Here is a 12,820-nt window from a genome sequence, read left to right as displayed (position 1 = left end):
TAGTGCGTCTCGGATGCAAAACACAACCGTTTTAAAACCAAAAGGCGTTTGGAGGGAAAGTGACTTTAGCAGAAGTCAGCGATTTTATGACAGCGATCCAGCTGTCAGCTGCAAAAAGAACCTTTTTTCTTTGACTTTATGAAAGACAGACTTTTTAATGAAATAAAATGTTCAATCAAGTATGGACCTTTTATTTTTCCGTCAGAGATCTATTGAGATCAAACTTTTTCTGTTGTTCTCACTCTCTTTTTTCTATTCGTACCTGAAAGCTCTGCTGGTACAAAATCAGATGGTTTCATTTTAGTGCGCTGTGAAGGGCCTTGCTCAAGGGCACCACAGCCAGCATCAAGGGCAGGTCAAACACTGCTGGTTCCCCTCAGGTTCATTGGTGCTAGTGATGAACTTTGACCCATGTGACCCTCCAGAGGGAGATTCAGGTCAATAGCAGCCAGTCACCTCTGTCCCAAAATGTGATACTTTATTTATCAATGACATCATGAAGTACTTTGGTAGTGGAAACCCGGCAGCTAGACACATTTAAATTTACCAAACAGCTAAGTAAAGTAACTCATTTTAAACTTCCTGTCAGCACGGGGATTACCCCGAAAATGCTTTGACGTAATCTGTCCGTCCACAATGTAAGCCACGAGGATACAATAAAGATACTTCTTTGGACTAAATTAGGTTTTGATCATTGACTGTATGTTGTTTTAACCCAACACTGTATCAGAGAACTGACTGGTTTACTTCCAGCTCCATGTTATACATGGCGAGAAAAAATATGTTGCCCATTTAGCAAAAAAACCTTTTTAGAAAAGCCAAAGACCACTGAGCTTCAATGTCAAACTTTGGAGGAAAAAAAAACTGATGTTTGGATGTTACGACGGAATTTTAGGGCCAGTTTGCAAAAAAAAAAATGTTACATTATGGCTTTGAAGTCGTAAATTTACGAGAAAAAAAGAGATTTTAGTTTAAATTACGAGTTTTTATCTCATAAATTTACGAGAAAAAAGTCATAGATTTACGAGGAAAAATCACCAAAGCTTGAAGATGAAATATGTGGAGCCTTTTGTGAAGCTTTATTTCCGGATAGATTTAAAAAATAAAGAGATTCTGAACCTTTAGGCGACTCAAAATCAGATTGTCAGTGGAGCCAGCTTTCCAGGGTTTGGTGTCGGTAAAGCGGAGTTTCATCTCTAAAATAAGGAGCTAAGAGACACGTTTAGGTGTAGAGGACCGCTGCAGCCTTTATTTTGCTTTTCATTCAGACACCATGAAGTTCATTTGTCTCATTACGTCATGAACCTGTCATCCAAACACCAATGCTGAAGTAAACAGTGTTACATACGCCTCCTCCTCCAGATGAAACGTCCCGTTTCAACACAAAACAATAAAGAGGAAGGAAAATAGTCTGTTATATTAGCATTAGAACGGTTTTTAATCCAAAACCAACCTGGAAATATTTCCTTCATTAAAGCAAATGTTGCTCCTCAGACTTTTCAAAGATGGAGACTGGTGATTGTTGGGTTGGTGATATCTGAGGCCTCATCATGTCCTAGATTTCTTATAATGACTAATTTGGTTGCCGAGATCAGACGCTTCTCGTTACAATGATTTATGGCCTCACCTTTTTTGTCAACCGGAGAAGCCCCATTCCAATTGATCCCAGTCAAATTACCGTTCATAATTAGACGCTGCCACCTTTCCCTGCTCCTTTCCTCATCTGAATGTGCTGTACATGCAAAGCAAATGTTCACTGTTTAATCTGGCTGCCTGTCATTAAAAAAACCTGCTCGTTTAGGGCAAAAGTTTAGCCAGAACCAATCTCCTCTGCGCTAATAGCTAATGGGCTGATTTATTGCTCTGTGATGAAGGTGAAGACCCACCTTGTCCTCTTAGTGTTCCCCTGACCCTGTGGAGACCTCCACCCATTACTTCAATGTCAAAAACCTGCGGTGCATTCAATTGCAGGGGCCTCTGTATTAATTAAAGAATTTCAGAGGAGGGAATTTAGCATAATTATCTGTTCTGTTGTCGTTTTGATTGTTGTAAAGTTTCTGGAATTGTTTTCTTTATATTTTCCTTTCATGCTGAATAATATTCTATTTATTGTTTCATTTCAAAAAGACCGGTCTAAAGGACTAAAACAGACATTTTCTCTGTTCTTTAGTTAATCGTTGAACAGATTCTGAACATAAATCCACAGGTTTGACAGAATTTTCATTTCAGTTCTTTTGATAGGACATGAAGGCGTCATGAAATGAGAAAACAACCCTCTAAACCAAAGACAGTCTAACGTGGAAACAACCGCCTGACTGTTGATTTAAGAGGACCATCGTCAGAACAATGTTTTCCATGGTAGATGGCCCTCCATCCATCTATTCTTTTATCCATCCATTTACCTCCATCCATCCACCTGTCTATTTATCTGCCTATGTTCCCATCTCTTTCCTTCAATCCATCCATTCATCCATTTACTTCCATCTACCATCCATCTTTCAGTCCATCTGTCTATCCTACCATTTACCTGCCCATTACTCTATTCACCCGTCTGTCTGTCTGTCCGTCTGCCCATAAATCTATCCAACCATCTGTCCATCCAGCTTCATATCCATCCATGTGTTCATCCATGAATCCATGAATGTATCTGTCTTTCCGTCAGTGGCCTGCAAGGTTTTGCAGCATCAGTCTGTGGAATTGCTTTTGTTCCTCTGCATGTTTAGAATAATCCTAAGAAACAACCCTGACCCTGACAGCCCTTCTGAGAAGAAGGGATTCAACCCTTTAAGGCACATGTGTCAAACTCAAGGCCCGCGGGCCAAATGTGGCCCTCAATGTCATTTTCTGTGGCCCGCGAGAGGATAAAAGTTTTTAATTTCTTAAAATAAAAAATAAAAATTAGTTTGTATTTATTCATATCTAGGGGCAACTATACATTAGGGCTTAAACACTGTCCATATAACCTAACCTGACAGCATCAAATTTAAAAGGATTTATGCTAGAATAAAAAGCAAACATATGTTTTCAATGCAACTGGAATTGTCATTTAAAAAGTTATAATAAATAAATAAATGAGTTATTTAACATTAGGGAGTATTTAAGTTTATTTTTCATTACATTTAGTTACATGTATAAGTTATATCTGGCCCTTTGAGGACAGCCGCTATACTGATGTGGCCCTCAGTGAAAATGAGTCTGACCTCCCTGCTTTAAAGGAACAGACAAACCCAAACACTCTGACATCAGACATCATCCAACATCTGACCTTCACAGCAGCTTCCTAAACTCTCCCTCAGTTCGCCTTTACTTCCCTCATTGTTTGGTGGTTCCTTCCTCCTTAAAAGCCAGCAGTTCCAGAACGACTTCAGAAAACCAGGGATATGAAAATAATAATCCAAAAAAGGGCACAGAACGTAAAGAAAGAAGAAGCTTTAAGAAAGGCGTTCTGTCACTGCTGCAGTTCTTCTCCTTCATCCTTCCCTCTGATATTCAAAATCCAATTAGCTGTGTGCGAGGAGGGCCCTTTTGTGACAGGAGGCCATTTGTTAGACCTGATATCAACGAGCAAAACCAGCAGAGGTTATATTTTATTAATAGCAAGTCTGTACTTTAAAAAAGGCCCATTTTTTAAACTGAAGACCTCATGAGCGAGTGTGTGTACAAGCAGAACTACTAAGGAGGTGATGTGCAGATAAAATGAGTCTATACTTATTATCTAGTCTGTCTCTGCGTTCCATTTCTTTTGACTCTCATTCTTTATTATAACAGCTCCGCTTTTTGTCACATCAGAGTTCAAACGGAAACCTGAAGTTTACCTTCAAATGTCTACATTTGGTAGAGACTCCACACATTTATTTGTTTAATTCAATTCAATTCAATTCAATTTTATTTGTATAGCCCAAAATCACAACAACAGTCGTCTCGATGGGCTTCGAAGTAAAACATGAACTCAAAAGGATCACGAATACAAAGAGTTCAATAGAAAAATACTAAAATGAACTAACAAACTGACTAAGCTATACTGGCATCCCTGCCCTTAGACCCCCCTTCGCGGTAAGGAAAAACTCCCAAAAAAAACGGATTCCGGAAAAAACGAAGAAACCTCAGGGGTGTCCACATGAAGGAGGGATCCTCCCCCAGGACGGATAGCCGATTTACCAGAACTCTTAGAGAAGAATTAACTTATCTAAGTCTACAACTACATATATAAAAGTCCAGCAGACGAGCTTCATCCAGCCGTGGTTGTGGGGACAGTCAAAGGCGCGAGTCGAGCCGGAGACAGGAACCACAGCCAGGTGTAGGAGCAGGAGCAGAGACGAGGTAAACGGTCAGGAACTGGAGCACGGATGAAACAACTGGAGTCTGGAAGCACTCCCACTCCCCAGGAGGGGAGAGGAAAAGAGGGACAATACATGAATCGCACTGTACCAAACAGAGGCATGGAGAACTAAATGATGAATTATGATCAAGAATAGAGGAGAGGAAGCGTAGAAGTAAAAAAGGAAAGAGGACAGAACCCCAGTGTACCATAGTTACCCCAGCTTCAACTTCTAGCAGCCTTTTAAAAGAAATAGTTATTATTAAGTTTAATTTAAACACATTAACATTAAGATAAATAATCTCTGAATACTAACTAGTCTGACAATAATCCTGTCCACAGAGGAATGTTTTCAGTCTAACTTTGAATGTAGAAACTGAGTCGGCCTCTCTTCCATGAGCTGGGAGTTTATTCCATAAAACAGGGGCTTGGTGGCTAAACGCTCTACCTCCAACCGTACTTTGACTAATTCTAGGAACCACAAGCAGTCCTGCATTTAGTGAGTGAAGTGTTCTCATTGGATGGTAAGGGACTATGAGGTCCTTAATATAGGACGGGGCCAGTCCATGTAAGGCCTTATAGGTTAACAGGAGGATCTTGAACTTGATTCTAGAATCAACTGGGATCCAGTGAAGTGAAACTAACACAGGAGTGATGTGATCTCTTCTGCTAGTTCCAGCTAACAATCTAGCAGCTGCGTTCTGAACAAGCTGGAGACTTCTTAAGGAACTCTTAGGACACGCTGCTAACAAGGAGTTACAGTAATCCAGCCTCGACGTAACAAATGCATGGATGAGTTTTTCAGCATCACTCTTAGAAAGTATATTTCTGATCTTAGCAATATTCCGCAGGTGAAAAAAGGCAGTTCTGCACGCCTGAGATATGTGAGCCTTAAATGATAAATCCTGGTCAAATAAAACCCCAAAGTTTCTAACTGTGGAATTGGGGGCTATACTTATGCCATCCAGGGAGACTATCTGAGCAGACAGAGTATCTCTGAGGTTTTTAGGACCAAGTATAATGACCTCAGTTTTTTCTGGGTTCAAGAGGAGGTAATTAATTGTCATCCAGGTCTTGATGTCACTGATGCAGGCGTTCAGTTTCTCTATCTGGTCATTCTGGTCAGGCTTTATGGATAAATACAACTGCGTATCGTCGGCATAACAATGAAAATTAATGCTGTGTTTCCTGATTATGTTTCCTAGGGGTAGCATATAAAGCGTAAACAGGATGGGTCCTAAAACTGAGCCCTGTGGGACTCCATAGTTGACTCGAGTGCACTGAGAGGAATGGCCATTTACATTAACGAACTGATACCTATCAGACAGATAGGATTTAAACCACTGGAGAGCAGATCCTCTGATCCCTATGTCCTGCTCTAATCTATGGAGTAAAATACCGTGGTCGATAGTGTCAAAGGCTGCACTGAGGTCTAACAGGACCAGAATAGAAAGTAGACCCTTTTCTGAGGCCAATAACAAGTCATTAGAGACTCTAACTAGTGCAGTTTCCGTACTGTGGTGAGGTCTAAACCCCGACTGAAAGTCTTCAAAGTGGCTGTTGTCCTGTAGCTGCTTAACTACAACTCTTTCTAGGATTTTAGAAATAAAGGGCAGGTTTGATATCGGTCTATAGTTGGCCAAGATGCTAGGATCCAAACTGGGCTTTTTCAGAAGAGGTTTAACAACTGCATATTTAAAAGTATGTGGCACGTAACCCGTTTCCAGAGAGGCATTTATCATTGTTAATATGGGATCATTAATTAGGGGAAAAGTTTCTTTAAAAAGTCTAGTGGGAATTGGGTCTAACAGACACGTTGAGGATTTGGAGGACGTAATAATTTAGTGTTTCAGACCACGGAATTTCACAATTTGGCCTTCTGATACAGAATTGCTCTTCAAGAATAAAAAGATTACGTACATTTATTTAAGTTAAAACTGTAAATACAACAAAAACATGAAGAAAAAACAAAACATTCTGAATGCTGTAGGAAACCAAGACATGCAAGTAAAACTACAAAAGAATTATAAACTAGATTTTTCTATTCCTTTTTTTTAATTATGTTATAATTCCTGTTTGTTCAGGTTTGATGTATTTTATTGTAGTTCTGCTCATTTAAGGTCTCATGTTATGCTTTCCACCCAGAAAGATGCATTAGTTACCTGCAGGTTCCTAACCAGAAGCCTCTATTCCATATCTGATAACACTTTATAATGATATTCCAATAGTTATGTCATCAACAGGCATTAATAATGTGTTTATAAGCCCTTATATGGCATTTGTAAGATATGTCTGCGTCAGGTGCTGGGGAACTACAGCCCCCTTGTGGAAAGTGGGCTACTGGAACAAGACGGAAATGGACTAGATGTGAGAACAAGGTTCTGTTGGAATGCTACTACTCAAGTAATCCCACCCAGAGGGGTTACATGCAGAGAATGTGGAGTGAATGGATGCTTCCAAACCCAAAATCAAGGTTAACTAGACACCAGCTACAACGGTGAAGTGAACCTGAAAGTCTCCTGGAAACTGTGGAAGCATTGAGGGCAGTTCCTACAACAACAATCACAAAAACCAATGAACTGGTTTAAACGCCTCCGAAGGTGGTAGAGAATGAGAGGGCAAAGATCCTGTGTGGCTTCCAGATCCAGACTGATAGGATGGTAATGGCGAACCAACCAGACATTGTAGTGGTGGATAAAGAACAGAGGAAAGCCGTTGTGGTGGATGTGGCAGTGCCAAGCCATGGGAACATCAGGAAGAAGGAACATGAGAAACTGGAGAAATACCATGGACTCAGAGAAGAACTGGAGAAAGCCTGGAAAGTGAAGGTGACAGTGGTGCCTGTGGTAATTGGAGCACTCGGGGCAGTAACCCCCAAGCTGGAGGAGTGGCTACAACAGATACCTGGAAAGACCTCAGACCTCTCAGTTGGGTCTCGGCTGGACATAAAGTCAGGCGTTAAGGGATATGTATACACATTCTATATGCAATTTTAGGGTTTAATTTTAGTAGTGTGTCATGTTGGATTTTGGTTGTCATTTGTTTCACACATAATTTCAGACATTGATGATTTTATTGGTGGGCTACACTCACACATTCTTCCCTGATGCTTCAGCGTCTGTAACTGCTTGAGGCGTGCTGTCAGTGATCAGCCGGCACTCGCTGTCCAATCAGGTGAAGTTCCAGCATCTGCGTTGGGATGGAGACGAGCGGTCCTCGGCTCTGTGACCGCAGACGGCAGCTTCAGATGCAGCCCAACGGCTCTCGATGATCTGAGCTCCGTCTGTCAGGTGGAGCCATGGGCAGCTTTGTGTTTCCAGATCCGTCATTGGCCGGTTCGTTTGCCCCATATGGTTTCTGATCAACTCCTTTTCCAATCAAGATGGCATTAACTGCAAATTAATTTCAGCCAGATGCTGAGAATTGAAGCAGAGACTGAAGAGCAAATGACGACCATGTTAGCTGCTTTCATGCAGTGCATAGATAGAATACATAATGTTTTATTTACATATGTTCACTGAAACCTTTATTGCCACAGGAGTACTGAGAACGTCACTCTTGTTTTCTAACCTAATAGATGATCTTTATCCTTCTGTGAATCTATTTACATGCACACAAAATATAACTAGTAAGTAAGGAGTAATCAGATTATTGCAAATTGAATATGAAAATCCAATCAGCATAGAGTCCCGGTCTTCACGGTTTTTCATCATCCTCTACACAAACCTAATGGCATGTCTTTCAAACTTTCTTTTACTTTCCAAATCTCTATCCAGTTAAAAAGAAATCCCTGATCTTGGTAAACATTATGGCACTGATGGGTTTAGCTTCACGAATGTTGGAGCTAATTGGTCATTTGCCTGAAAAATAGCGCTAATCCGGGGTCACATGTGACATCCGTCTCCTCCGTTTTATTGACAAAAAACTAATAAATAAACCAGATAAATCAGGAAACGTCATCTTTTTGGGCTAATCCAGTGTCTCCTTATCGGAATACTGCTGTCATGGTTCAATGGTCTAAAATGTATTCTCCATGTAATAGGACCCATTTCAACGAACTAAAACAGTAGGAAATGAGACTCGACAAACATGATTAGTAGGCCTACACAATATACCGCAAATTTATCGTTATCGCGATATTAAGCTGTGCAATATGCATACCGCAAAAGACGGCGAAAATCGCAATAAATGGTTACCTTAAATGTGCTAAAACAATCTCATGGCAGCTTGAAATATTGAACAAATGAAATAAATCCCTTTATGCATTTAACCAATCGGAAGGACCCGTTTATGTTGTTGATCAATCAGATGAGCCCTTTTATGTTTGATGTTTGCCTCCTACGACGACGAGGGTCATTTGGAGAATAATTTTTAAACTGTTGCAGTGAAATGGAAATTATGTTTTTGGTTGTTTTGCTGTTTGTTTATATACCGCAAATTATATCGTTATAGCAATATTAATCACCAATATCGCATATCACGAGTTTTCCTTAGATCGTGCACCTCTAATGATTAGGTACACGGAAACCTTTAACAAATATTTAAATGTTCTATTCTCCACAAATGTGGCTAAAAACATTTTTAAGTGTATTTTTTATTCAATCATTGCATTGACTCTTTGGACATTTGATAAGCAAGATTTTCAGGCTGAAAATTTGGGAAAGCTGTTATCTGTTGCTGTGATAAAAGATTGAGGTAAATGTGACTTTTCTGATTCCTTTAGACCATCACTTTGCTGTTTCTCATCATAAGAGCACACAGGTCACACGAGGACATGATGTGGTTCTTTCACAGTAAAACTCTGGATTCTGCACAGAACAGGTTTAGTTCCTCACAGTTTTCCTCTTGAGCCCAACATTCTGTCCAATGACTGCAGTGAAGATCTAAAAAGAAGTCTGTGAATGCTGAGGACTGAGATGCAGCACAGGTTGTGTGTTTGGGTTTAAAGACCTGAAAGGGAACATCTCAGTGGGGAACATGTGGTGCAGACAGTCACCTGTGTGATGGTGACGTTGTATGTTTTCTCTCGGCCCTCCATTGTAGATCTAGATGGTGCAGATCCGTCTTTTATCGATCAATATAGCAATAATCTGTTTTTAAGAGTCTGACGGTTCTCATATCCTACTCATTCTCAGATCACCTGAAGGGGGCGCTAGAGGAGTACATGGTACGGCTGCCAAAGGTGCGCATCCTGAGGACAAAGAAGAGGGAGGGGCTTATCAGGACACGCCTCCTCGGCGCGGCAGCAGCCAAAGGAGAGGTCATCACCTTCCTGGACTCTCACTGCGAGGCCAACATCAACTGGCTGCCCCCCCTGCTGGGTCAGACGCTTCTTCACCTTCGGCAAACATCATCTTCACGTTTTCACTAAGCCACATTTCTACTCAGGAAAAAAAACGTTTCTAGATTTGGCTTCGTTCACTGAGATGAATCTAAGCAGACCTGGAAGAATAGAATACAAAACGTAACCTTTAACTTAGTGAAAGTGGTTTATCTTTAACTTGATGTTGTTCTGCCATCAAAATGCGACAACTTTATTTTATTTGATTGGTTAAGATCTGTTCTGCTCCTGTAAGGAGAGAAAAGTGCAGGCATGTCAAGATCTCTTTGATTTACAAAAGCAATTAAAAAAAAAAATTTTCCAGACCACAAGAATCTACATCAGAGTTCCTTTTTTATTTTTGGGATATTGGTTCAAACCTACAGAAGTAGCTGGACCTTTGAGTTCTATATTTCCTTTATTTCAAGGCCGCCGTGAAGCTGTCAGGATCTCCACATCCACAAAACTTTCAAGGTTTCCATGGTAACCAGTGTTAACCCTGACGACACCCACATCCATAACACCGAGCAGTGGCTTAATGGATCCGCTTGCGGCAGACTTTTAGAAGAAGTGTGTGTGTGATGTAGAGGTTGGGTGGAATCACTGCTGTGAATAAATACATTACTGCCCCCATGACTGCCATAGAACAACAACTGCTGACCTCATCAGTTTGACGCCTGAGGAGCTCCTGACGTCGGCGGTCGACAGGAGGTCCAGCGAGAGAGACTCAACCTTCTTCTTCTCTCCGTCTCTTAGACCGGATTGCCCTCAACAGGAAAACCATCGTCTGTCCCATGATAGACGTCATCGACCACGACAACTTTGGCTACGAGACGCAGGCGGGCGACGCCATGAGGGGCGCGTTTGACTGGGAGATGTACTACAAACGGATCCCCATCCCCGCAGAGCTGCAGAAGAACGACCCGAGTGAACCCTTCGAGTGAGTGCCGCTCCTGCCGTTGGATTGGACGGTTTGGTGTTGATGTTTTCTGATTGTCAGAGGAAACCTTTCATTTGGTGAAAGCACATATGGGTTTAGCAGCTGCCACTTCTTCATGTGTCACACAGGACCTTTGAATCCCCCCCCCCGCTGTGCTGTAGGGGACTTAAAAAGATACACACTCACCCAAGTCAGGGGTTTCTCTACCAGTGATGTACACTGGTAGAGAAACTAAACACACACAACTAAACATGTTACAAACACTGAAGTTTTTTGTTTTTTTTAAAGGAAATGAGCTGAAGCGGGGCGGCCGTGGTGCAGCGGTAGGGCGGTCGACCCATGATCATAAGATTGCAGGTTCGATTCCCGCCTTGCACGCCCATGTGTCGAAGTGTCCTTGGGCAAGACACTGAACCCCACCTTGCCTCTGGTGGGAGGTTGGCGCCAGTGTTTGGCAGCGGAGCCGCCATCAGTGTGTGAATGTGTGTGTGCATGGGTGAATGGGACTGTGACTGTAAAGCGCTTTGGGCCTTCGTAAGAAGGTAGAAAGCGCTATATAAGTATACGCCATTTACCATTTACAAATGGTTTAAGTGTTATACTTATCCTTTACTGAGACGTTTCAATTTCTTTATCTAAAATATGGTAGACATATTGTTAGCACGGTGCTTTCTGAGTATAAAAACACAAATCGCACAATCCCAAAGAGACGCCAATCATAAAAAGGCTATACAAATGCTGAACAAATAATTATTGATTACAAGATCAAGAAGAACTTTCCAGATTTTGACGTTTGCTTTTGGGAAAAATCTCTCCTGATCCTAAATGTTTGGATTTACCACCAAGTGGTTTTATTATGAAGGAAACAGGAAGTGCTGGATCACTACATCCACGTATCCTGGTGGAGAAGGAGTCCTGATCCTGATGAGACGTCTCCGAAGGCCTTGAAGGATTTTGGCGAATCCTCAGAAATGCAGAAGGGGGGGTGGGGCCAAAAGAGCGGCTGTGCAGAAAGGCAAGAGGCTAAAGAAGAAGAAATGATCTGAGGAACAATCAGAATCCATCCTCATCTGGAGAATTAGAGTGCTTTTCCAAAATCCAAATCCAATTTGAGTCGCAAAGATTTTCACTTTCCTTCTGACGGACATCACCGCGGCGGAGACTGAGGCGTGGCTGGAAGGCAAATCCGTCCTGGCAGGGCGTGCACGTGTCCGTGCACGGTTTTTCAGGGCCCTGCTATTCGTTCTCTATGTACTGTCGATGCAAACACCTGTCCGAGTGCGTCCCTGATGCCCCTTTTAGCTGCAGGCTTTTATTTTGGGCTCTGACTCGTCCATCAAGGTCAGCAGGCTAAACCAAGGATGTTATTTTGAGCCTCACTAATTCATTCAGAGCTCTGAGTTTTCCTGGTTGTGGCCCGTCTTTTAGCAGACGAAGAAGCAAAAGCAGAACATAAATCTGACCAGACACAACCTACATGTCAGGATCTGCTGCAGAAACAGACGGAAACCGATGATCAAGAAAATAGCATCAATATTTGTGAAGAGTTCTAGTGGTGCTGATGCAGATTCAGCAGGAAATGCTGTTGAAAGCAGTTTCTGAGTGACGGGAGAACCAGAGCCGCTCAGCCTTTCCTCAGGAAAAGTTTGACATTTTGATGAAAACTTCAGCCCAACTTTCCTGGAAGGAAACAAAAGTCATGTTTGTGAGAAAAGCACCAGCTTGGAGCATTTGATGTGCGAGTATGTGTTTAAGTGGGTGGGTGAAAAACCTAAACATGACATTAGCTCCCTGCAGCGGTTACTAAGCAACCTGAAAGCAGCGCTGCCGTTGGTTTTTGTCTAACCGCAGCATTTGTCTCCACACATCTAGTTTTGTCTAAAAAAATTTTTAAAAAATGTGTTGTTTTTTTTAGACAGAAGTCAGTAAAAAAACAGTTGTTCAGATTTATGATAAGCTTTATTTTGTGATCATTCATTCAAATTACATTTAAATGAGTCATTTTCTATCGTAATGAGTTGGAAAACTGTCAGAAAACAGCAGAAACAGTTGGTTAATGAGTCAGAGTTCCTCCCATTTCAACCACGTAAAGTCAATTCAGTCGTGATTTTTGTACCAAACTGTCACCAGGGAGCAGCGATTGGTCCGAGTCGGGCCGAGTCAGCGTTTCTATGGCAACCACCCTCTCCAGTCAGGAGGGAGCTTGTTGGAAGGCCGCACCCCTACCACTTAAAGCGGGCTG

At 41.8% G+C, this 12,820-nt stretch overlaps 1 protein-coding gene across 1 annotated transcript in view; it reads left to right on the top strand.

Moving 5' to 3' along the window:
* Positions 1-12,820, top strand: part of LOC101171188 (polypeptide N-acetylgalactosaminyltransferase 10) — an 82,402-nt gene that overhangs the window by 56,468 nt on the left and 13,114 nt on the right. The window contains exons 5-6 of the mRNA XM_023962178.2: positions 9,454-9,639; positions 10,395-10,578. Coding sequence (XP_023817946.1) covers positions 9,454-9,639; positions 10,395-10,578 — 370 coding nt within the window. The remainder of the gene's footprint in view (positions 1-9,453; positions 9,640-10,394; positions 10,579-12,820) is intronic.

The sequence above is a fragment of the Oryzias latipes genome, chromosome 14 (assembly GCF_053564925.1).
Source record: "Oryzias latipes strain Hd-rR chromosome 14, Olatipes_Hd-rR_3.1".
NCBI classification, from domain to species: domain Eukaryota; kingdom Metazoa; phylum Chordata; class Actinopteri; order Beloniformes; family Adrianichthyidae; genus Oryzias; species Oryzias latipes.
The sequence above is the reverse complement of the archived record's forward strand: the minus strand, read 5'-3'. Positions and strand labels throughout refer to the sequence as shown.